We start from the raw sequence: 25954 nt of genomic DNA, 5'->3' as shown, positions 1-25954 counted from the left end.
CCAGGGGGGAAAAGGGGACATAAATATCGGGGTCGAAAAAAAACCCGCGCTCCACGACTTGCGCGACCCTCCGAACTTCGGAGATGAAAAAAACAATACGCTTGTTCATGCGCGAAACCGCTTTAACATTCTTGATGCCGACGATCTCACCGACAGCAAAGATTAACTTCTCCATGTCGATCTCCGACGGAGGAACACACACGATCCCGTGCTTTTGGTTTAGTGCTTCAAAGGAAGCGTAACGTGAACTTTGACCAGCCATAATTATTCAATGGACGGATATATGAAAATAAAGCAGCTACGACTGTTCAAACCTCGACAGGTAGCGAGAAAATGAAAGCGATATAAACAAAAAGAAAAGGTTTTCGTAAATATAAATAGAAATAAGAGATAAAGGCGATAAACTAATTATGCACAACGGTAGATCGATCGATAGAAGGCGCCGCCCAGAACGGAAAACAACAACGTACCGAGAAACCGTCGAATGCTCTTCTCTCTCTCTCAAAGGATCAGACAAGGTGGAAGAAAGGAGGACACCATAACTTAGACGATATGGAGAGAGAAAGAACAGGAAGAAAAGGGGAAGATAGCACACACAAAGTGAACCGACAGAGACCCTGAGCACTGGGAAACTGTGATTACACGCGTGCAGGCAACAGCTGTGGAAAGTGGGGGAGAGAGAGAGAGAGAGAGAGAGAGAGAGAGAGAGAGAGAGAGAGGGAGAGGGAGAGAGAGAGAGAGAGGGAGGGAGAGAGAGAGAGGGAGGGAGAGAGACAGAGAGGGAGAGGGAGAGAGAGAGAGAGAGGGAGAGGGAGATGGAGATGGAGAGGGGGAGGGAGGGAGGGAGAGAGAGAGAGAGACTGACTGTTTCTTCCTTTTATTACAAGAGTACAAAAAATCAGTTATGTTCAGTCACAAAGAAACAAAACACAATAAAATGGTCTCAAGGAAAGGTTATTTTCAAATCATCATCATCAAGTGTGCATATGACATCATTAAAAACCCACTTTTCTTTAAAACATGTTAAATTCTTGTTCATTTAAAAAAACCGGTACTCTAGCTTTAGTCTTGCATTTACAAGAGCCTTAAGGGTGAGCAGTACATCACATGACGAGTCAGAAGCGTTTCCCATTTTTTTCTTCCTGGATTTATAAATTGCAAACTTGGCCTGGCCAATTAAAAAATTCATTAAAACCACATTCCTAAGGGAAGACGGTCCTAAAACACCATAAATAAAAACATTGTGATTGAAGAGGGAACCAAGCTTCACAAAGCGTTCCTGAAGGAATGTAAAAAGAGGTTGCAATCGTTCACACTCCAGGTATATATGCGGTAGGGTTTCAATGGATGCACAGAAAGGGCATAGATTAGAGTTAGCAGTAGAAAACCGGTTCAGTAAAACATTATAAGGTAAAATCCAGTGTACAAGTTTCCATTGAATATCTCCAACATACTTTGGAGTAGGCAAGAGATAAAAACTTCGCCAATTGGGGCAATTGGGTGGTATTGGGGGTAAAACATCCCGCCATCGAAGCCTCGGGTGCTCAGAAAATGTTTTTGCGTATAAAATTTTAACGTACGCGTTGTACAGAGTTTTCTTTGGAAAGGCGGGAAGGGATAATGCAGTATCATCAGGGCTGTTCAGGCCAGGGGACAGATTAAGTGGCGGGCTGAAAACTAGGAGTTTGGGGAAGTCACCCGCTGTTTCCTCGGGGGAAGGGCCAAGTTCCTCGCAGGTATTACGATACGTTGTGGATATCCCTTGAAGGAACCGAGAGATGATCCTGACAGATTTTATTCCGGTTTTTTGTGCCACAGCGGCAGCACTCAGCCGGCAGCTCCCAGACTCTGTCATGAGGTCTTTCACTTGGTCGCAGCAGCTTGGCATCAACAAAACGTTGAACGAGTCCCCTATTATTCAAGCTGTTTTCCAGGAAGGGGTTGTAGCATAGGGGCTCGTTCAACAACATTTCCATGTTGTATGTTGCCATTTCACGGGAAAAGGACAGGGCTTGCCAGGCGTTCATCACCCCTTGGTAAAAGGTGGGCAGCAAGGATGAATCGATTTGATGAGGGTTCATTAAGAAAAGTTCTCGGTCGTAACCCAGCTTGCATGTAAGCTGTAATATGCAGTTAGCCAGAGGCCTCCAGAGTAGGGCTTCATCTCCATATACAAGTTGGCGCACGATATGAAGCCGGAAGACCATAATCCGGCTGCGGATATCAATAAGACCTTGGCCACCTTCAGCGAGTGGCAAGTATGCCACGGGGGGTTGGAGCCAGTGTTTCCCGCTCCAGAAAAAGTCGACAATGCTCTTTTGCAGTGTAATAAGGCTCCCAGGCGGTTGTAGGCATATCATCTTATGCCATAGCATAGAGGCGACAAGATTGTTAATGACGAGAGTTCTTCCGCAGTACGAAAGTTGGAAAAGAAGTCCTTTCCAGCGGGCCAGTTTTGCCATTACCTTGTCTGGTAATCCCACCCAGTTCTGCTGCTCAAAGGTGTTGTCTCCGAGGAAAATACCGAGGTATTTAATGCCACTTTTCTGCCAGTTCACTCCTCCTGGTAGGACAATTGGCGGGCAATCTCCAGGTCCTATCCAAAGGGCTTCACTCTTCTTCCAGTTTACCTGGCCTGAACAAGCCTGACAATATGTTTTTAGTGCCTGAGCCACCGCAGTGACGTCAGTACTATTTTTTATATAAATACAGACATCATCTGCATAGGCAGAGACTTTTAGCGGTGTGGTAAGAATTGATCCAGTGAAGCCAGAAATGTGCGTACGTAATTGGAGCAGAAGAGGTTCGATGGCAAGAGAGTATAAAAGTCCAGATAGCGGGCAACCTTGCCGTACTCCCCGTTGTACAGCAATGGGGCTACACAATACTTGATTAATTTTAAGAACACTGGATATATTACAATACAAAAGTTTAACGTACGAGATAAAAATAGGTCCAAACCCAAAATTCTCTAAAACTCTAAAAAGGTACATGTGGTCAATACAGTCAAAGGCTTTTCCTTGGTCAATAAAAAACAGACCAACATTCATATTAAAATTGTTACAAAACCAAATGGTATCACGGATAAGAAAGATATTATTAAAAATAGTACGTCCAGGAATACAAAAGGATTGATGTTCTCCTATTAGTACATTCATAAAAGGTTTCATTCGATTAGACAAGGCTTTGGCTAAAATTTTATAATCCGTACATAAAACAGAAATAGGACGCCAGTTCTCTACAAGTTGAGTGTCCGCTTTCTTAGGAATTAAGGTGGTGACTGCTCTCCGGCAACTCCACGGCAGTTGTCCATCCTCTAAACATTCATTCAATATCCGCAGTAGGTGAGGTCCAATGGTGTCCCAAAAAAACTGGAAAAATTCACTTGTCAGCCCATCCAGTCCAGGGGCTTTATCAGGTTCCAAGGCCTTCAAGGCAGCGGTGAGCTCAGGTAACCTAAGAGGATCCTCCAACTGCTGCTTCTGATCCTCCGCCAATGTTGGAAGGTTAGAAACAAGTTCCGATATTGCATCCTGGTTAATGTCATGTCGCATAAACCGTTGTTTAAAATGTTTCCGGGCACATTCCCTGATTCTGCCATCTTCATAAAGGAGTTCCCCATCATGGAGCAAGCGTGTAATCATTGACGAAGAGGCCCCCCTTTTAAGGCTGAAGAAGAATTTGGTTGGAGCATCAAGGTCGTGTATGTACCTCATCTTCAGGCGCAATAAAGCATTTTGTGCTCGCCTTTCGGATATGGAATTCAGTAAGGCCGTTTTTCCATGGATTTGTTGCCTCATTCCCTGGTAGCTCACACTTGCGGTTCCCTGAAGCTGTTCCTGTAATTCCAGGATTTCATCTTCAAGTAAGGTTGTGGTTTTTCTTTCCTCTTGAACACCATACGCACGATATTGTTGGCAGAACAGTCTGATGTGCGTTTTGGCATTATCCCACCATTGTCTGAGGTTTGAGAAATTCCCTTGGGAGGCAACCAGAATATTCCAAATTTCCGGAAAAATGTCCTTTAAAGGTACTATCATCAAGTAAGTTGTTATTAAATTTCCAAAAAGCACTCTTGTGTTTCGGGCAGGGGGCAGAAATTTTGAGAAATGTTGCGCTGTGGTCCGAGAATCCTGATGGGCAAATTTTGGATGACAGAACGAGGCGTTCAAGTGGAGGATTAATATAAAACTTGTCCAAGCGAGCAAGTACAATATTACCCTGAATGCATCGACACCATGTGTATTGCCTGATTGATGGGTGCTGTACCCGCCATATATCTGTCAAATTCATTTGTTTTAAAAATTTGGTGAGAGGGATTGTGGAGGCAGGATGGGGCTCTGCACTGTTCCTGTCGAGTTGGGGTTGGAGGGTGCAGTTAAAATCTCCACCAATACAAACATGATTGTCTTGGTTTTTTAGGGCGTTTTGACTGTCGAGGGACGTTAGGTGTGTCCCGAGGTCATTAAAAAAAACTCGCCGAGCTACAGGCGTACTTGGGGCATAGATATTAAAAATAGTATAGAATTTTCCATAGTAGTGGAATTCTAGGGATGCTAGGGATCCCTTGTGTATTTCGCCGAATTTAAGCGATGAAGGCGAAAAGGAGGGGCTAAGAATTATTGCGACACCGCCTTTGCGGGAGTCACCGTTACTAAAGAAGGACAGGCCGGGGAAGAGCCTACACCACTCTGCGACACAGCAGTCGTTGGCATGGGTCTCTTGTAAGAGGGCAATGTCAACTTTCTTCTGTAATAAAAAATCCCTTACTTGAACTTTACGGACAGAGCTACATCCTCCGTTAATATTCAGGCTACAAATGGAAAAACTCATTCCAGCTATAAAGAGGAGTGACCACCACTCAATTTTTTGATAGCAGTTCATTCTTAGCTTTTTGCAACCACTTCTTTAAACGGTGACGTTGGGAGGAATTGAAATTAAAAACGTGGGGCCGTTTTACCATCAGTTTAGCGGAATGTATAAAATCAGGTAGCTCCGGAAAAAAGGTTTCTATTACAACATTCCTTTTTCGGAATGTGTCCTTAAGAAACCTTTTTATCTCGGAGGGAGGAATTGGAGGGATTTCTTCTTCCTTAAGGCTACCACATTCACTAACAGAGTCATCTATATCAGATGGCTCAGATGGTGTGTCACACTGGTTTTCATCATTTATCTCCTCACCGTCATCACATCCCTCCACGTTATCGGATGGGGCATAGTCCATAGAGGGGGGGGACGGGGAGGGAGAGAAATGAGCCATCTTCAGGGGAGGGGGGGGGAGGGGGGGAGGGGGGGGCACTAATTTTTGTGGTTCAACCATATCAGTTTCTAGGTCAGTAGACAAGGGCGAGGATTCATCCACATCTATGTCCTCCAATACCGAGAAACGATTTTCTGTGACGAGGGACAAATCTAGGCCAGAGAGGAGGGGCTGTCGGTTTTCAGTTGTAGGTTTTTTAAAGAGGTGACCGTTTTCATCTGTTGTTTGCAGATGTCTTTTTCCTTTTGGGCAGACTAATTGAAACTCGTCCTGGTTAGTGGGAAGAGATTGCAAGGGTTTGGGGGGAGGGGGGGGGGAGGGAGGACGTGATCATCGGGAGGGGGATCCCATCGGCTACCACGGCGGGAGAGGTAGGATCAGTTATAGCAGGCAACAAGCTGTGATTGGACGATGTCGCCTGGGGGGTGAGATCTATAGTTAACAGGAGATGGCTGCAATTAGATCCTTCAGTAGAGGGAGGGGCCCCTGTTTCAAGGGGAGGGGAGGGGGGTACGGCGGGGGGGTTTGGATTGGTGGTAAGAGGGCTTGGGTCGGTGGTGGACAGATTGGGATCAGTGGTGGTAAGGCTTGGGTCGATGGTGGGAAGGTTCGGGTCGGTGGTGGGAGGGCTTGGTTCGGCGGCGGGAGGGCTTGGTTCGGTGGTGGGAAGGTTTGGTTCGGTGGTGGGAAGGCTTGGGTCGGTGGTGGGAGGGCTTGGGTCAGTGGTGGGAGGGTTTGGACCGGTGGTGGGAAGGTGGGGGGGTTGCTTATTCCCGGTTCGGAGGGGAGGTTGCACTTGTGGAGAATTCTCTTTTCGGGGGCAGTCATGCTTAACATGCCCAAATTGTCCGCAGCCAAAACATTTTAGAACGTTGGTGGACACGTACACTGTATATTCGTTCTGTTGATGTTTTAATTTTATTATAAGGTTTAAATCCTTCTGGGAATTTTTTAAAATCATAAATACTTGCCACCGGAATGAAACCACGTGCCTCAAATCGTTGTTTCGTGACCCGAAGGGAATCATGGAGATACGAGACACGATGGTACCGTATCGGGACAACTCTTTAATTAGTACATCGTCGGATACAAATGGGGGGCAATTTGATATCACGACTTTTATCGCTGGGCTATCTAGTGGGGAAATCATTACAAATAAATCTGGATCGATTGTCAAACCCTGTTCGACAATTTGTGGGACACAATCCACGTCGGACAAAAAAATAACGATCCGCTTGTTCATCCGCGAAGCGGCAACAACCTTGTCGATCCCGACAACACGACCGGTTGCGAGGACAACGTCCTCGACACTAACCTCACGTTCCGGAGGTACACAAAGGAACCCGTGCTTACGGGTCAGGCTCTGAAAGGCCGTAAATCGAGATAGTGCAGCTGCCATGCTGGAACAGCTGCACTTACAACCCCTCCCCAACTCGGGGAGGGTGAATATATAATACAATCTTCCCTACCCGAACTCCGGGAATGGGAAGCAATCAGACCTCTCCGATTTCCCTAACTTCGGAAAAGGGAGGCAACAAAACAAACTGAAGGAAGGATAAACGAAAGGAAAAAAAGGAAATAGAGGTTTAAGGTGAAGGAGCAAACACCGATCGGGCGACGCCCAAAAACGGCGAACCCTTACCAGCGATCACCCTGTGCTCTCCGGCTCTCTCTCTCCCGTCTCAATGTATATGGGAATCACCAGGAAGACTCCACGAACAGGTACAAGGACACAGAGGGGGGAAACGGGGGGGGGGGGGGGGGAATGGAGCAACAACACAGAGCACTCACAGGCCTCCACAAGCAGACGCCATGACAGTACAACCAGCATGCAAACGACCAGCAGGGGGCGAGAGAGAGAGAGAGAGAGAGAGAGAGAGAGAGAGAGAGAGAGAGAGAGAGAGAGACTTTGACTTTTAAGTCCTTTTATTATAAAACTACAAAAACAAGCGTCAACAAGAATAAACCAAAAAACAGTTTTCAAGAGAATACAACCAAAGTCATAGAAAGTCAAATAAAGGGAGAAACAATCAATGTAAATGTACTACATTCCAAAACAAGAGATTGCAAGGACAAGGAAACACCTACATGTAAATCTCTAATACATTTTCATTTACCCTGCATATTTTTCCCACACACCATGTCTCAACAAAATCCTTAATGTTTGCATTTCTACTATAATACTTAAATTCCAGTTTTAACCGAGCTGTGACCAGGGATTGGAAGTGCAGGATCACATTACATTGCTCGGGTGGCTTGCCCTTAATTTTCACTTTTCACAAAAAATAGATGGCCAGTTTAGCCTCTGACAATAAATAATTCAGAAACATTAACAATTTTTACTTTGCTGAAGTGACCCCAAGGCCAAAAATAAACAACCGGAGAGAAAAAGGAACATTAACTTGACCAAACACATTGTTCAGTAAAAGAAAAATAGGACACAATCGTATGCAATCAACATACCCATGAAACAAATCTTCAATATTATTACAAAAGGGACAGATCACCGATACCATGGCATCCAAACGGTTTACAATAGTGTTTGTTGGCAATACCCCGTGAGCCAGTCTCCATTGTAAATCACCCGACCTTTTTGATACGGGTATACCATACATTGATTTCCATTCAGGTTCAGAAGGAGGGCCATTAGGTAAAAGAGCTTTCCATCTCATAACTCCTGCTGCAGAGGTGTTTACATTAATCAAAGAAAGACAGAACTGGTAAATAGATTTACTCTCAAGACTACTAAATAAACAAGAGCCCGTACTGACTGGGGAAAAAGTAGAACCCGTGAAAGCAACAAGTAACTTAGGAAGCAAAGGATTATGGGATGCCCATTTAACCCCAGTACTCCACTGCAACCCAAGTCTAAAGGATGTACGAATGACTTCTACAAGTACCTGACCTGCCGCTCTCATTGATCTGGTACCAGTAATGTCAGCGGCTTCCTTGGCAGATCTCCAACCACAATTTGCTGAGTCACGAAGATGCCAGACATTTCTGATGCCACCTGAAATGAAGTTTTGGGCAAAACAACGGCTCTTGGGAACCTGGGGAAAGAGTGGGTTGAGGAATAGAGGTTCTCCCGCAAACATTTTAATCTCATAGGACTCCTTTTGGCGGCTTGCCACTACGGCTTGCCAAGCATTCAACAAGCTCTGGTAGAACAGAGGAGGAAGTGGCACACATCCACTTTTTGGGATTCGATCAAAAAAGTCTCAAGGCCGTAGCCGAGCATTCCAGCTTGCCTCAGTATTCATTGTGCCACAGGGCGCCAGGGCAGTTTTTCAGCATTGAGCAGACGTTGTATTGACTTCAGCCGAAACGCCATCAGCCGACACTTTAGGTCAATGAGCCCTTGGCCACGAAGAGACACGGGGTGGTAAAGTACGTCCATCCGCAACCAGTGGTAACCTCCCCAAAAGAAATTTACCAGTGCCTGTTGAATAGCTTTAAGCAAGCCTTCTGGTGGCTGCAAACAAATAAATGTATGCCACAGGACAGAGGCGACCAAGGTGTTAATAATCAGTATTCGGCCTCTAAAGGACATTTGTGGAAGGAACCTTTTCCATTTGTTGAACCGTTTGGTTGCCTGTTCTACCACTCCTTCCCAGTTAATATGAGAGTACTGATTGGGTCCAAGATAAACACCGAGGTATTTAACCCCTTCTCTTGTCCAGCTTATGTCTTTTGGAAGAGACTGAGGGGGGGGGGGGGGTGGGTGACGGGAAGCCTACCGGATGTACCGTGAGCTGAGGACACCCACAGAGCTTTGCTCTTTGCCAATTGCACCGCAAACGTGAAGCAAGATGAAACCTGTGTAAGGACTCAACAAGAATGGTTAGGTCCTTATCATTCTTAATGATTACACAGACATCATCAGCATATGCTAATACCATGATGTGGTTCTCTTCTGCAGAAGGCACAAAGCCGGAAAGAGAGGCTCTCAGACTTATGAGTAGTGGCTCAAGAGAAAGGCTAAACAGCAACCCTGCCAAAGGACAGCCTTGCCGAACACCCCTCTGAACCTGAATGTGTGAACAAAGACGATTATTTACTTTGCACAATCTAAATATGTTGTGGTATAACAATTTCACAAAGCCTATAAACTTTTCACCAAAACCAAACTTTTGCAGAACATGGAACATGTCAGTGTGATCAATGCTATCAAAAGCCTTTTAAATGTCTAGGAAAATCAACCCAAGCCCCTCTTCCTCCTTAAGGCCACAGTCAATCAAGTCTCTAATTAAAAATACATTATCAGAGATTGATCTTCCCGGAATGCTGTAACTCTGATCAGGATGGACAACAGTGCCAATGACAACCTTTAGCCGATTGGCCAACAATTTGGAAAAAAGTTTGTAGTCAGAACACAGCAATGAGATGGGGCGCCAGTTCTCTATCCGACGGAGATCTCCACCTTTTGGGAGAAGGCATACAACTGCTCTTCTACAGCTGAGGGGTAGTATGCCAGAGCGTAGGCTTTCTTGTAGCACCAGCAGTACTTCTGGAACTAAAATGTCCCAAAACGCTGCAAAAAATTCCACTGGAATGCCGTCGATCCCAGGGGCTTTTCCGTGTTCAAAGCTACGCAGAGCTATGCTTAGCTACTCCATAGTAAATGGCTCTTCAAGACCTTGACACTGGTTACAACTCAACGAAGGCAGGTAATTCGTCATATCATCAACCATATCTTTACACACAGCTTTCTCCGCAAATAAGCCAGAAAAAAACCTTTTCACAAGCATCTTAACATCACTTTCATTTTGTGTAATATTCCCCTTAGCATCTAACAAGGAAAACATTTGCCTTTGGGACTTCTTAACCCCTTCTAACTGGAAAACACTTTTGTTTGGGGTGTCAGAGAACTTCACATTTTGGATTCTGAGTCTAACTGATATCCCCATTACTTTTTAATGAATCAATTCTCTTAAATAAGCTTTTTTCTCCAATAATAACTGAAGTTTCCTGCCATTTTGAGACTTAGCCAAGTTTTCCTCCAAGTGTAAAATTTCAGTTTCTAAGAGCGAAACAGCAATCTTACTCTTGCTTGTGGAAAAGGATTTAAAATATTGACAAAAGACGCGAATCTGGGCTTTCACGTTATCCCACCATAACTGAATAGAAGAGTAACAAGGTTTTCTTTGGATGAGTGTTTCCCAAATACTACGAAAAGCATCCTTAAAACAGCAATCCTCCAACAGGCTGGTATTGAAAGTCCAATACGCACTTTTACGAATTGACTGAGAAAAGGATAGACCAAGTACACCCAGGTGGTGATCAGAGAAAGTAGAAGGGAAATGATTACAAGACACGAGTACGTTTGTAAAAGTGGAATTAATATACCATCTTTCAAGCCTTGCAAGTGTTATTAACCCACTAGCACAACGGCACCATGTGTACTGAGATTGTGTAGGGTGCTGTATACGCCATGCGTCAAGTAGACCAAGTGATGAAAAACAATTCAATAAATCTTTATGAGATTCTGGATGTGGTTCTGGTGTATTTCTATCTAAACTCGGTTCAAAGGTGCAATTGAAATCTCCTCCAACACAGATACAATGATCAAAGGCTACTGTGTGAAGGTAATTGGCCAGACGTGTGAAAAAATCTTTACAAGCTAAGCTGCTACTAGGAGCATATATACATTGAGTAAGGTGAGGTGAAATCCTTGATAGACCAACTCTAAGGATGCTAAGTGTCCTATAACTATTTCATTAAAATTACAAGAGTCAGGAACAAACCCCGGACGAAGCAAGAAAGCAATTCCCGCAGAAACAGAGGACAAATTGCTAAAGAAACACTGCCCAGTATTAAGGCGAAGCCAGTCAGGCTGTGAAGTCTCTGTTATGTGTGTTTCCTGCAATAAACATATGTCGATATGTTTCTGAAACAATAAGTTTTTAACTTGGAGCTGACGTAAATGGTTAGCACCACCGCCATTCATGTTTAAGGTGCCAAACAGCACTTCCTTCCTTTTCATGCCTTATCAAGGGGGGTTTAGCTGCTGTTGAGACAGTTCCAACCTTGCTTTTGTTATGAATTTCCTCAGTCGATGAATTTGTGCTTTTGTTACTTCAAAATCTTTAGAATTTCTAACTATACACTTTGCAGTCTGCATGAAGGAAAGCAAGTCAGGAAAATGTTTTTGGATCATGACATTTCGCTGCCTAAATGTCTCATTTAGAAAAGTCACAATAACCTCAGGGGGGTATTTGTAACTGCTCAGATGACGACTCAATCACATCCATGTCATCATCTGAAGCAGACAGCCCAGATAGCATTCCACCAGGTTTGTAAATTTCAGTTTGGACCTTTACCAACTCGTTTATGGACTGGTCTTGGGTCTGGGGGGGGGGGGGGGGGGCTGGGGAGGTCTACTTCGACATGAGATGGGGCTGTTGCACCACCATCTTGTACAACTACGTCGGGCACCTCCGTCGGGGCCACACAAACTGTATTCTGATCATTTGTTGCAGTGGGAACATTGGGAAGGATTGACGCACTATTTTGTTGAGGCTCAGGCAGTGGTGGTGATGATGATGATGGTGATGTCTCCTGACATTCAACCAACGTCTCATCAATAATAATAGACCCTTCATTTGTACAACTATTTGATGGAACCGTACCACCTTGTGCACTTTGGATTAAAATTCCATCATTGGAAGGTAATCCATCTTTTTTCTCACTACCTCGAGGTTCCTCAGCTACTGCACCACTCGTATCCAGTACAACTACTTTGGGGGCACTAGTGGGGCCACGAGGAGCAGAGGCTCTACGTTTTTTTGCCACAGTCACAAAACCCTCCTCACTCTGTAAGGACACAGTGTCAGCGGAAACATTTGAGACACTGGGTGTCACCTCCTAAACCACACGAGGTAGTGGGTTGTTAACCGTTTTACAATCTTGATCAACGTGTCCTGCTTCCCCACACTTTGTACAAGCAGCTTTCGGACAAAATCTCTTTAAATGCCCAAACGCCCCACAGAGAAAACATGTTAAGGTCGCTGATGAAGCGTACATTGGATAATCACGGTCATCAATTTTAATCTTAAATTAAATCTTTAAACCCGTATCATCCCCACGGTCTGGAAGAACCATGTGAAGCTGCCGTCGAAAGCTCATCACGTGCTTCACTTTTTCATGGCGACACCCGAGGGGGATCATCGAGATTCTCGAAACGATTGTACCATATCGAGACAAAACAGACACGAGTTTTTCATTGGATACGAAGGGAGGACAATTTGAAACGATTATTTTCATTTCCGGGACATCCATCGGGGAGGCCATAACAAAGTGACCACTCTCTGTGGTTAACCCGGAACTCACGACATCGTGAACTAGATGCTCATCCGCAACGAAGACCACAACCTTCTGGTTCATACGTGACGCAGCACGTACATGTTTGATTCCGATAACTTCTCCAACCGCCAAGACGATCTCTTCGGTCGGAATCCCTTCAGGAGGGACACAAACCAGAGCATGTTTGCGGGTTAATGATTCGAACGCAGCGTCTTGCTGCAAACGAGTCGTCGCCATGACTAAAACAAAAGAACTCCGTTTTACCCGAACAACTCGGGTTGAGGAGATTAAAAAGAAAAAAGGAAAAGGGAGTAATAATTAAACCAAACGAAAGAAAATAAATATGATTCAAAGTGGAACGTCTATACTCCGGCAAGATGCCGGATTAACGACCAAAAGAAAAAAACGAAACCAAAATTTTATTGCGATAACCAACGCCCAAAACGGGGAAAGGCCTACAGCCAATGCCTCCAAAATAGCTTCTTTTTTTTCTTTTTTTCTCTCTTTCTCTTTCTTTCTCTTTCTCTTTCTCTCTCTCACAAAGAGAGGGAAAAAAACCACCGTTTAGAGGCCATTTTTCCCCGCAAAGCGGGGGTTGGCCTTTTCGGGGACCGTGGTAGTTGTTGTTTTTCGGTCCCCTTTTTGAAGCAATGTTTTACGGCCGGATGCCCTTCCTGACGCCAACCCTTTTTGCCGCCTTCAACGACAAACAGGGAATTACCAGTGAACTGGTACTCAATTAGCCGACCTCGGAAGGATGACAGGCTGAGTCAACCCCCCTGGCATTAATTCGGCGATCGACCGAGATTCGAACCCAGGATCCTAGGATCCTAAGCCGGCACCCTAGCCGCTAGCCCAACACCAGGGATTCACAAAGAGAGGAAAACACGGGGAAAACTCCACAAACACGTACAAGACACAAAGGGAGTGAAATGGGGATAGGAAAGACACCAACACAGCACAGTACTCACAACTCAGTGCACACAGCCGCCACACTCAAATCGTAACAGCCGGCAGGGGGCGAGAGAGAGAGAGAGAGAGAGAGAGGGAGAGAGAGAGAGAGAGATTTCATTCCTTTTTATTGAAGGAAAAAAATATTTTCCACAAATGCAGACAGGTAAAAAAAATATTCACAGGTCATGAGATCATTTCTACAAATACAGGCAGTTAGAAAATATTGTGGTTACAAATAATACAGACAGCAAATAAAAATTTATATTTACAGTCGTAAAAATACAATTTTGAAGCGTTTCACATTAAACCAAATAAGAAAGCAATACTATATTTACAAGTTTACTGTAAGGACTCCATCAGTTAAACTGCACAAGGAACGCCACACACTATCGTTTCTGGAAGTCCCACAGTTATCAAAAGACAATTCTCGGTGCAGCAGAGACACCAAGGACCTAAAAAAGACTACAGCATCATCCACTGGAACAACACTGTTCCGGATGTTCCTCTTCCTGGACACATATAAAGCAAGTTTGCCTCAGAAATTAAAAAGTTGGCTAAAAAACAATCATGCCTACATCTGGGTTTAATACTAAAGCCAAATATAAAAACACAATGTGTAAAAACCAACCGCAACCCTGGAATGACATGCGATAAAACAGTAAAAAGTGATGTCAATCTTGGGCATCCAACAAAGGCATGAAAAAGAGTTTCTTGGGCATCACAAAAAGGGCACTTTTCAAGGACATGTGGACACATTCGGTGTATTAGAACATTCGAGGGTAAAATGTGATGTGCCAATCGCCACTGCAAGTATCCAGAGTGCTTGGTGACGGGTATCTTGTACATAACAAGCCAGTTGATCGAAGTGGAATGAGTAGTCTGGAGCATTCTCCTCCAATGCGCTTGTGGTTCTGCAGGTCTATCAAGAACAAGGGTTTTAACACATATACCATAAACAGAGGATTTTCCCATCAATTGAAAAGAGGTGAAACCTTGAAAGTGAAGCAAAAGCTCTGGAAATGGATGTTGGGGAAAAAGAGGGCCAGCTTCCACCTGTGGAGCCCATTTTAGCCTGGTTTGCTTGAAAAAGCGCAGAATCGCAGAAAATATCCTCCCAATGACTCCAATGGACCTAACTCCAGTGGCCACAGCAACGTCAGCAGCTGGTTTCCACTTGTAAGGAGAAGGGGTTCTAAAGTCTTTAACCTTGGTGCATCCAACATCAATAAACTTTTGCATAAAGGTACAATCACTACTGGCCCCTTCAAAAATTGGGCTTAAAAAGATTGGCTCATTTAAAAACATTTCAAAGGAGTAATTACTGTTATCACGGAGAATGGTAACCGCCAGCCATGCCTCCAACACACTACTGTAGAACAGGGGGACTGATGCTGTATCAACTTTCTTGGTGTCAATAAGGAACAGCTCCTGATCGTAGCCGAGTTTCCATGCCTGCCGAAGCAGGCAGTGAGTGAGCCAAGGCTTTCCACGAGACGTCCGTGTACAACAGTCGACGAAGCGACAGGAGGCAAAAAGCCATCACTTTACTGGTAGTGGTGATCAGACCCTGTCCTTCAGCAACATGTAGGTTTAACACACCAGGTTTGAGCCAGTGCTCCACCCCACCCCCCCCCCTCACCCCCCAAAAAAACAAGTCAATAAAAATCAAAAATATATTGTAGTTTTTTTGAAGAATAAAATCCGGGGGCTGCAGTGCCATAAAAACGTGCCAAAGCATTGATGCTGCAAGGTTGTATATAACGAGGGTTCGGCCCTGATAGGAGAGTTGACAGAACAAGCACTTCCATTTTAGCAGACACCTCTCAGTTTTAATCATTAGAGATTCCCAGTTTTTCAAAATGAAGTTTTCAGGACCAAGAAGGACGCATTACTTGGGCATTACTTGCGGCTCTCACAACCTCCTCTGGAGGCATCTTCTGGGATTTAAGTGGATGCTCTGGTCCACACTCACGAGCAGACTGGTGCTTACTTTATGTATGGCTTGGAAAATGGCTGTAGATCCCTGCAAAGCCGGAGTTACGATTTCTGTTTGCAAGACAGAGCAATTGGTTTGGTCGCCAGTCCGCTCAATTACTGGAGGGGGGACCGGTATGGCTTCGCTTTCAGGCTCAAAAATGGCCGCAGTGTTTGGTTCGATGCAGGCTTCATTTTCAGAGCCTGGGAAATCAGTAACGTCCTTTTTTCCACTTTGGGGTTCAATATTTTCATTTGCTGTAAACGTTTTGTCCTCTTTTGCAGAGACAGTGTCTCTGCCCAAGACAATCTTCTTTATCGCACCATCGGGGCTATTTGTTAGTGGTGCTTTTCGTTTTTTTGATCTGCACGGCACGTTCTTCATTTATGGGTTCGCTAGCAGTACTAGCATAACCAAGTGCCATCTCACTGGGTTCGGGTAGCACCAGGGCGGCGGGAAGCACGGTCGGGGCATCGGGAAGCACAGTCCTGGCGTCGGGAAGCACGGTCCGGGCGTCGGGAAGCACGGTCGGGGCTCCGGGAAGCACGGTCGGGTCATTTTCTTTGTTACAGCCCGCATCAGCGTGTCCCAATTTGCCGCACTTTGTAGAAGAGGCTTTGGGACAAAATATTTTAATGTGTCTGAAGGCTCCACAAAGGAAGCACGTTGAGGTGCCTGACAACGCATATATTTGATACTCCGATATTTTATATTTTACCGATATTTACCGATTACAGATATTTTAAACAAAATGTTTAGTCCTGTATAGTCGCCACAATCAGGAAGCACCATGAATACCTGTCTCCAGAAACTCATCACATGTTTCACTCGTTCATCCCGACACCCGAAAGGAAACATCGAGATTTGGGAAACAACCGTTCGGTACTGGGACAGACCAGCCATTAGCTTGTCATTAGAAATAAACAGAGCAACATTTAAAATAATCATTTTCATCCCCGGTGTATCCATCGGGGATACCATGACAAAATGCCCACCTTTTAAGGATAGACCGGTACGAACAACTTCATGTACAAACATCTCGTCCAACACAAAAACAACAAACTTATGGTTCATCCGCGACGCGGCACGGTGCGGACATTTTGATCGCCGATAACGTTTCCTACAGCGAGGAGAATGTCCTCGGTAGGAACACCTTCGGGCTGGATACACACAACAGCAACAGGCATTTTAAGGCCATTTTCCCTGCTAGAGCGGCCAACCAAGTGCCAAGGGGTTAGCCAACCTGCCCCCCACACCGGGATACACACGAAGGCATGTTTCCTTGTCAGGTTCTCAAAATCTTCCTGTCGTGTGCGAACATTCGCCATAACTGCGGTCTCATCTTTCCACCTTGACCAGGTGGAAAGGACACAAAATAAATAAAACCGAAATCTACCATATAAAACACAATGTGTGTGTGTGTTTGTGTGTGTCTGTCCCCCTTCATAAGGATAGGTTTTAAAGGCTTTGAGTAGTGCTTAAGGAGGGATTTGAGTAGAGGTGGGGGTGAAAGAGGGGGGGGTGGGGTGGAGGTTTAATTGGCAATCTTTGAACACGACTATGTGTCCACCAGTTAAAAGACTAAAATACCTACCTAAAAGACTCTGCGGACCCAAAATACCCCAAGGACCCAAAGGACCCCAAATACCCTGTAGACTGTTAAGACACAAAAGACCATGAAGACCCCAAGGACCCAGAAAACCTCAAGGACTCTGAAGACCTCAAGGACTCTGAAGACCTAAAAATACCCTAAAGACCCAAAATACCCCAAAGACCCAAATGACTTAAAATATCCTGAAGAACCAATGGACCCCAAAGACCATGAAGACCCAAAAGACCCCAAGGATCCAAAAGACCCAAACAACCATGAGGACCCAAAATACCCCACAGACTCAGAAGACCACCAAGTACTCTGAAGATCCAAAATACCCCAAAGACTGAAAAGACCCTGAAGATTCAATGGACCACAAACATCCAAAATACCCCAAAGACCCAAAATACCTAAAAGACCTTGAAGACTGTTAGACCCTATAGACCCTGAAGACCCAAAAGAGCATGAAGACCCAAAATACCTCAAAGACACAGAAGACCGTCAAGGACTCTGAAGACCCAAAATACCCCAAATATCCAAAAGACTGAAAAGACCCTGAAGACCCAAGATATCCCAAAGAAAGACCCAAAAGATCCCAAAGAAAGACCCTGAAGACCAAAAAGAGCATGAAGACCCAAAAGACCCCAAGGATAAGACCTCACTCTCTTCAATCCCACTCCTCCCTCCAGGTCTTTAAAACAGCTGTTCACCACCATCTCTTATCTTCCAACATCCAAAACCTTGATCTTTTCTACCCCCGCTAATTTCACCCCAAATCCACTTTTTTGAAATACCAACTTCTTTCCTGGAAGTCCTCTGGTGTCCTTGTGTTTTATGCCTCCCCCCCCCCCTCCCTTCCCATGCCTCCTCCCCCCAAGCCCTCTCCCTCCCACACATCTCCCGATGTCCCTGCTCTCAAATGTTGTGTTTGTGTGCTTCCCCTTCTCTCCCCATCTTGTCTACCGCTCCCTCTTTTTATATATTTTGTTTGTCTGTTTGATTTGTTTGTGTGATAAATGTTAGCTCTTTCACGAGCCTCGATTCTGTATACAAAAAAAAAAAAAAAATACAAAAGACCCAGAGGACCCAAAATACCCCAAGGACCCAAAAAATCCCCCCCCCCCCCCCAAGGGCTCTGAAGACCCAAAATACCCCAAAGACCCAAAATACCAAAAAGACCGAAAGACCCTGATGACCCAACGGGCCCCAAACACCCAAAATACCCTGAAGACCCAAAAGCCCCAGAAGAATGTTAAAGACCCAAAATACCCCAAAGACTCTTAAAAACGTGTAATCGAAAATACCCTGAAGATTGAAAAGACCCCGCAGACACAAAGGACCCAAAGACCGAAAAGACCCCAAAGATCCCGGGTATAGACCAGGAGCAGGGACCTGACAAAAATGAGTTTGTTCAACACCCACTACGTAAAAGGTTTGACACCATAGGTAGTTAGTATGGACCCTCTAGATCACTGCTAGGTAGGTAGTAGTCTCAAATTGTGGTGAGAACTTTTTTCTACAGGTCATTTTATAAACCGACATGCAAACGCCATGAAAAGCAATAATATTAAGGGGTAGGGGAAACATAATTTACTATTTCTTAACTTTTTAAAATCACAATGAAGTCATTTTGGTATCAATATTTGCCTAATGGAATGCTCTAACAGTCTAATGCAACTGTATAGCAACACAATAGGTTTTGGAAGAGGTATCAACCAAAATAGGGGGGAGGGATTGACAAATAATGCTCCTTTTTGGTATCATTTTTTATATAAAATTGTTGTTGATTATCAACTATTTTACAGAAGAACGATTAGAAACAATATATATAATTTGCCTCTGTAAGTTCATTATCTTTCCGTGGTTAAATAAATCTGTTCAACACTTTGCCTTTATAGAAAATCTGGGAAACTCCTTACCCCTGAGTGATAACTTAGCGCAATCGTGTGAGGACTTCATTTGTAACTTATATACGACATCAACAAAGGCTGATGTTGGCTTAGCGGTTAGGGTGCCGGCTTGGGATCCTAGGATCCTGGGTTCGAATCCCGATCGATCGCCGAATTAACGCCAGAGGTTTGACTCAGCCTGTCATCCTTCCGAGGTCGGAAAATTGAGTACCAGCATGCTGGGATGAATGATCCCAGTGTGTACCCCGATTTAGAATAGGTACACTGTATCCCTGCGCATCGTAAGAGCGTGACCAAGGGTCGGCGTCAGGAAGGGCATCTGGCCATAAAAACATTGCCTCAAACAGGGAACCATGATTGTCATGGGGCCCGCAAGACTAACCCCCGCTCTAGCGGGGAAAATGGCCTTAAAACGATCATTCATTCATTCATTCATTCAACAAAGGCTGGAACGAAGGTTGATGATGTGCAGAATGAAGGGCTTCCTCCAACTAATGACAGCCTTATTCAACACCTTAAACGAGCAAACTTTCAAGCATATGTCTGGAAGAAGTCCCTTGATGTCATGCGACATTTACCACCCCCAGAAGAGCATGGTTGGGAAGTACAGAAGGACTCTCTGCAAGCATTCCTAATGACTAAGGATCCTGCACCAAGTGGACTGTTAGAATGAACACGCTGTGGATGCAAGACATGTAGTAGAGCAGACTGTTTGTGTAAAGTCAACGATTTGGGCTGTACTGAATCTTGTAAATGTATGGGACATGAGGAATGTTGCAAACCCTTTTCATCCTTCCATGACTCAGAGTCTGAGGATGATGACTAATTAAACGGTAAACATAGGTAGTACTATTTTTTAAGCACAACTTTTCTTATGGGGTTTATTATGTGTTATACACCTGCACTACAGATACATGTAAACTAGAGAAATGAATATCTTGTTTCTATACATTGTATATTCATGAATTATCTACATTATTATTGTTGTTTTAAAACAAGATATGACCAAAGAAATGTATGGTCAGAACTTGTGTTTCACCAGCCTGGATGGGGTACCGTCTTCAATGAAGGTATACTTTGAGCAGATTTTCTTGTGAATGCTAAAAGCTACCTCATTTCCAGTGTACCATAGCAATACATGCACAAACAAAGTCATATTTAGGTCACATTTTATAAAGAAGCTTGTTGGTGAATGATTTCTTTCATCTGCACTATAAATATTCAGATCATGGCACTTGACTAACTATTCATGCATATGTTTGCATACTTGTTAAGACTTTTGTAACTTGCTCACTGCTCAGTTCATAGTATACTTATGTTTGGGTCATACTGAAGCCAACATTTTCACAAGGGGAGGTGCTTGCGTTTGTTTTTGAAATTGGGAATATTAAAGCAATAATAAAGCAATAATAATATTAAGTTTTGAATTTTATACAAAAAATGATACCAAAAAGGAGCTTTATTTGTCACTCCCTCCCCCCTATTTTGGTTAATACCTCTTCCAAAACCTATTGTGTTGCCATACAGTTGCATTAGACTGTTACAGCATTCCATTAGGCACATATTGATACCAAAATGACTTCATTGTGATTAAAAAAAACTTAAGAAATAGTAAATTATGTTCCCCTACCCCTTAATATTATTGCTTTTCACGGCGTTTGCATGTCGGTTTATAAAATGACCTATAGAAAAAAAGTGCTACCACAATTTGAGACTACTACCTACCTCGCAGTGATCTAGAGGGTCCATACTAACGACCTATGGTGTCAATCCTTTTATGTAGTGGGTGTTGAACAAACACCTTAATCTAGGCCCCTATGAGATTTAGCTCCCGGTCTAGTACTGAAAGGATCGAAAAGACCCAGAAGACAAAAAAGACCCAAAAGACCCCAATACCCAAAATATCCCAAACACCCGAAGACCGAAAATATCGAAAAGACCCAGAAGACCGAAAAGACCCAAAAACCCAAAATACCCCTAATACCCTCAAGCATCCGAAAGACTCCAAAGACCCAAACAATCCAAGTGACTGAAAAGACACCGAAGACCATTAAAGACCCTGAGGACCCGAAAGACCCAAATTACCCATAAGACCCAAAATACCCCAAAGGCCCTTAAACACCCCAAAGATCCAGACAAAGGTCCCAAAAGACTCAAATGACCCAAAAGGTGCCAATGAACCAGAAGACCCAAAAGACACATAGGATGCTGAAGACCCAAAAGACCCAAATGACCCAGAGGACACAAAACACCCCAAGGACACAAAAGACCCCAAAGACACAAAAGAAGAGCAATTATGCCTTTTACATTGGAATTGTAGACGATGACTTACAAACTCAGCCTCAAGGTCGGTGTACAGAAGCGGTATTTTTAAAAACACAATAAATACAAGGCACAGGGAGGTTAAATTTGCTGCATGTGATGTGCAATACGCTCGAGTAAAACGAGTGTTCATTTACGTCTGTATGATGTCTAATAAATAAAGATAATATAAGCACAACTGACATTAGGCCCAAACTTTAGACTTTGGCACACTCACGCGGCTGTTCCGTCAAAAACTGTTCCAACCCGCCATTTTTGACGGGCTTTATACAAGTAAAATAATAAATAATATAGTGCTCACTAAGCGAGCAAGGTAAACAGCACCAACGGAGCAGGTAAACTGAACCGAACGGGTCTGCTCTCACCTTTGGGCTCTTCTCTCATTCTCTCTGTCTCAAAGGAGGGGAAAGAGGCACAGGTGGTAGCGAAGAAGGAAGGTAAACAGACACGATGGGAAAATGGGGGGAAAGGCAGGGTGGGGAGATGAGGAAACCAACACGAGCAAGGAGATACAACAACCAGGAGAGAGAGAGAGAGACAGACAAATAGAGAGACAGACAAATAGAGAGACAGAGACAGAGAGAGAGAGAGAGAGAGAGAGAGAGAGAGAGAGAGAGAGAGAGAGAGAGAGAGAGAGACAGAGACAGAGAGAGACACAGAGACAGAGACTTGTCATGTCCAGATCAAAGGCCCAGAAAGAGGAAATTGGGCCATTATCATTCCAGAGAAATTCCATAAATTGTTTAATCTTGCAACAAATGTGCGAAATATCGTCTTGTTCTCAGTGATTACAAGCATTACACCATCGACACCAAAAAAAAGAAGACGTCTTCCTCAAATGAAGGACAAGATTGTGACCGATCCGGAATGCTCTGCTTGTTGGGAAAACGTGTAAATGTTTCAAACGAATGTTTGTGCGTCATACAAAGTCCTCCATTGTAGCGTTTTCCACCAGGTGCTGAAGTTACGTGGAAAAAGAGGGGAGAGGTGAGGGGAAAGAAAAGCTATGTTGTCTCAAGTCGAGAAGGAAGAGTGATATTGAAGTCAGGAAAACGGTTCCACAAAACGGAGAAAAGAGGAACAAAGGAGAGATGCGTGTGATCCTTGCCTGCAGACTGGACACATGGGCCGGTCGACATGCTTAACCCTTGCCTGCAAACTGATGGGCACATGGGCCAGTGGACATGCGTAACCCTTGCCTGCAGACTGGACACATGGACCGGTCGACATGCTTAACCCCTGCCTGCAAACTGATGGGCACATGGGCCAGTGGACATGCGTAACCCTTGCCTGCAGACTGATGGACACATGGGCCAGTAGACATGCTTAACCCTTACCTGCAAACTGATGGGCACATGGGCCGGTGGACATGCGTAACCCTTGCCTGCAGACTGATGGGCACATGGGCCAGTGGACATGGGTAACCCTCGCTGCAGACTGATGGGCACATGGGCCAGTGGACATGGGTAACCCTTGCTGCAGACTGATGGGCACATGGGCCAGTGGACATGCGTAACCCTTGCCTGCAGAATGATGGGCACATGGGCCGGTGGACATGTGCAACCCTTGCCTGCAGACTGATGGGTAGGTACACATGTGTGTTCCTTGCCTACAGACTGGACACATGGGCCGGTGGACACGTTTGATCCTTGCCTGTAGACAGATGGACACATGGACTGGTGGACACGTGTGACCTTTATCTACAGACTGATTGACACGTGGGTTCGTGCAGACTCTGAAAACGCTTAGTGTTTTAAGGTTACACAGTATTTTACAAATTCCAGGAAGCCCGATCGTGACTGGCTTAAGCAAACCGTTCGCAAAAGCCGCAAACAGACAACTTCGTAGTTCGTAACAAGATACGTCAATGCTCAATAAATCGGTGACGACAAGTACCGTTGTTTTTGTTTTCTGGAGCCGGCAGATCTCCGAACAGGTCCATTGCACCAAGGCCTCAAACACGAGCATGCGCCGAGACTGAAACAGGATGTATTTATTTTGAAAATGCCACACAACATCATCGTTCATGTATGAAAGTATTTTATAATTCAATTAACAGTATTCATCACGTAATAATATACGATATAATTGGTGCTAGCTGTTCTCTTACAATTCCTTAAACTAAAATTCTCAGTGTACACCACCCACTGAGTAATACATATCAACGCCCGCTACACCGCCTTGCTTGGTTTGCCTCGTTCGTTTTTGAAGCTTTATTACAGAACATCGATTCAATGTAGAAGTTGATTTATAAAGAGTTAATGCGTAAGATATACTAATAAATTGCAGAAATATTTTAATGAAATGAGAAATGATACCGATGCGAAAAAGAAGAACACATCGTCGAACGAACAGCGTTCAAGATAAATAACATCACATCATCATCATTAACATTCGGGATAAAAGTGTGTCCTGTGCTTCCTGGTCACCTATTGTGTAGTTATCCCGTGCGCCAGACGTGAATGCCAGAGGCAAAATAAAACGGGGAGACGGGGAGAGAGAGGGAAGTGAGTGGTGAGTGAGTGTGTGTATGTGTATGTGTGTTGTTATGTTTTTGGGAGCCAGCGAAGGTAAACGCCTCTCCTTCCTTCAAACCGAATGCCCAACCAAAACACGTTCAAGCTTTGTTCCACAGCTTTTAATCATCGCACTTTATCAGACGAAGAGGCAACTGCACACCAAGATAGACAAGGACAAGACACCGGAATCGCCGAACCGCACATGCGCAATAGCGATGATGCATAGCCCTACGTCACTGTCTCGCGATTTGAACAGTAACCATACTAGTACCGACTGCAAAGCCGCAATGAGCCGGCGAAGCCAAAACCTCTTGCCACTATTTTACCCATCACCATGGCATCAGTAGGTTAGGTAGTTGGTAGTAGGTAGGTAGGTAGTTGGTAGAAGGTAGGTGTAGTAGGTACCGTACCTGGTAAGACTTGGTAAAAGAGAAGAGCAGACAGTCCTCCCCAATACCTGCATACCTCTTGCCACTATTTTACCCATCACCATGGCATCAGTAGGTTAGGTAGTTGGTAGTAGGTAGGTAGGTAGTGGGTAGTAGGTAGGTGTAGTAGGTACCGTACATGGTAAGACTTGGTAAAAGAGAAGAGCAGACAGTCCTCCCCAATACCTGCATACCTCTTGCCACAATTTTTTTTTTTTTTTTTTTTTTTTGTATACAAGATCGAGGCTCCTGAAAGAGCGAACATTAATCACACAAAAAGACAAACCGACACATAAAACATATAACATCGGGAGCGGTAGACAAGATGGGGAGAGAGGGGGAAGGACACAAACACAACATTTGAGAGCAGGAGACAAGATGGGGAGAGAGGGGGAAGGACACAAACACAACATTTGAGAGCAGGGACCGAGAGACATGGAGACATCGAGAGATCTGAGAGAGGGCGAGGGGTTTGGGGGGGGGGCATGGGAAGGGGGCGATGGGAGAGGTATAAAACATATGGACACTGCCAGGACTTCCAGGAAAGAAGTTGGAATTTCAAACAAGGTGGATCTGGGGTGAATTAGCGGGGGTAGAAAAGATCAAGGTTTTGGATGGGGGAAGATAAGAGATGGTGGTGAACAGCTGTTTTAAAGACCTGGAGGGAGGAGTGGGATTGAAGGGAGTGAGGGAGTTTGTTCCAGAGGCGGGAGAAAAGAGGAATGAAAGAGTGAAGGTGAGCAGAGAGCCGAGATTTCGGCAGTTTAACCATCAGAGGGTTGCTGGCAGATCTTGTGCGACCTGGAGGAATATTTGGGGGACAGAGCACAGAGAGAGCTGGGGGTGCAAGGCCGGAGAGGAGTCGGTAGAAGACAGAAAGAGCACCTACCTGCCTGCGGTGAGTGAGTGAAAGGCCCTCAGAGATAGCTTCATCGCGGGAGATTCCAATAATTCTGAAAGCTTTGGTTTCAACAGCGTGAAGCCGAGCTAGGTGTGAGGCAGGAGCACCGGCCCATAGGGGAGAACAGTATTCCATTGAGCTGCAGATGAAGGTTAGGTAGTTGGTAGTAGGTAGGTGTAGTAGGTACCGTACCTGGTAAGACTTGGTAAAAGAGAAGAGCAGACAGTCCTCCCCGATGGCAATACCTGCATACAATACAATAAATGTCACAAGAAGCTTAAGGAAGTAACTATACGATGTGCAAGCTTAAGGCCTATTTTTAACTGGGCTTAACATACGTTTTCACAGTAAGTGTGTAGTCTTCTAACTTCAGTCGCTGTCAGGCGCCAGGGCTGGTTCTCTGACTCTCTGGGCACGGCAGCTTCGTCCACCAGAAGACGTTAGCTTGCAGTGATTAATTCGGTGAATTCCATCTCAACTTCGGATATTTCCGGCCGTGAAAAACTATCCGTATTTCTAAACTAAATATGTAAACCGCTTATACCATATTTCTGGCCGTGAAAAACTATCCCGTACGGCCGCGAGATTTCTAAAAAATAATTCTTCGTCAATTTTAGAATATTTGACGCCGTTTTCACCGTCCGAAACGCGTAATAATAATTGGTTCTGGTGTTTGATGACGATTTTCGTTGAAGATAACGAGGTTGGTCTTAACGTATTTTAATTACTAATGAGAGGTTTCATTAGATTAGGAATCAAAGAACGACGGGTGAAACAAAGTCCTATTCAACT

The 25954-nt window shown here is 44.5% G+C and overlaps 1 protein-coding gene and 1 long non-coding RNA gene across 3 annotated transcripts in view; both read right to left on the bottom strand.

The window, feature by feature from the left end:
- Nucleotides 1-23333, bottom strand: part of ILKAP (ILK associated serine/threonine phosphatase) — a 153671-nt gene extending 130338 nt beyond the window's left edge. Inside the window, exon 1 of one of the 2 annotated variants that reach the window (XM_078768231.1) lies at nt 23211-23333. In XM_078768231.1, coding sequence (XP_078624357.1) covers nt 23211-23256 — 46 coding nt within the window. In that variant the 5' untranslated portion in view covers nt 23257-23333. The remainder of the gene's footprint in view (nt 1-23210) is intronic. The other variant, XM_078768232.1, reaches the window with a different exon arrangement.
- A 1982-nt stretch (nt 23334-25315) lies between these two features.
- Nucleotides 25316-25954, bottom strand: part of LOC144888894 (uncharacterized) — a 166345-nt gene continuing 165706 nt past the window's right edge. The window contains exon 3 of the long non-coding RNA XR_013621457.1: nt 25316-25407. This is a non-coding gene — a long non-coding RNA (uncharacterized LOC144888894). The remainder of the gene's footprint in view (nt 25408-25954) is intronic.

Source organism: Myxine glutinosa, chromosome 14 (genome assembly GCF_964187855.1).
Source record: "Myxine glutinosa chromosome 14, kmMyxGlut1.1, whole genome shotgun sequence".
NCBI classification, from domain to species: domain Eukaryota; kingdom Metazoa; phylum Chordata; class Myxini; order Myxiniformes; family Myxinidae; genus Myxine; species Myxine glutinosa.
This window is presented reverse-complemented; position numbering and strand designations above follow the sequence as displayed.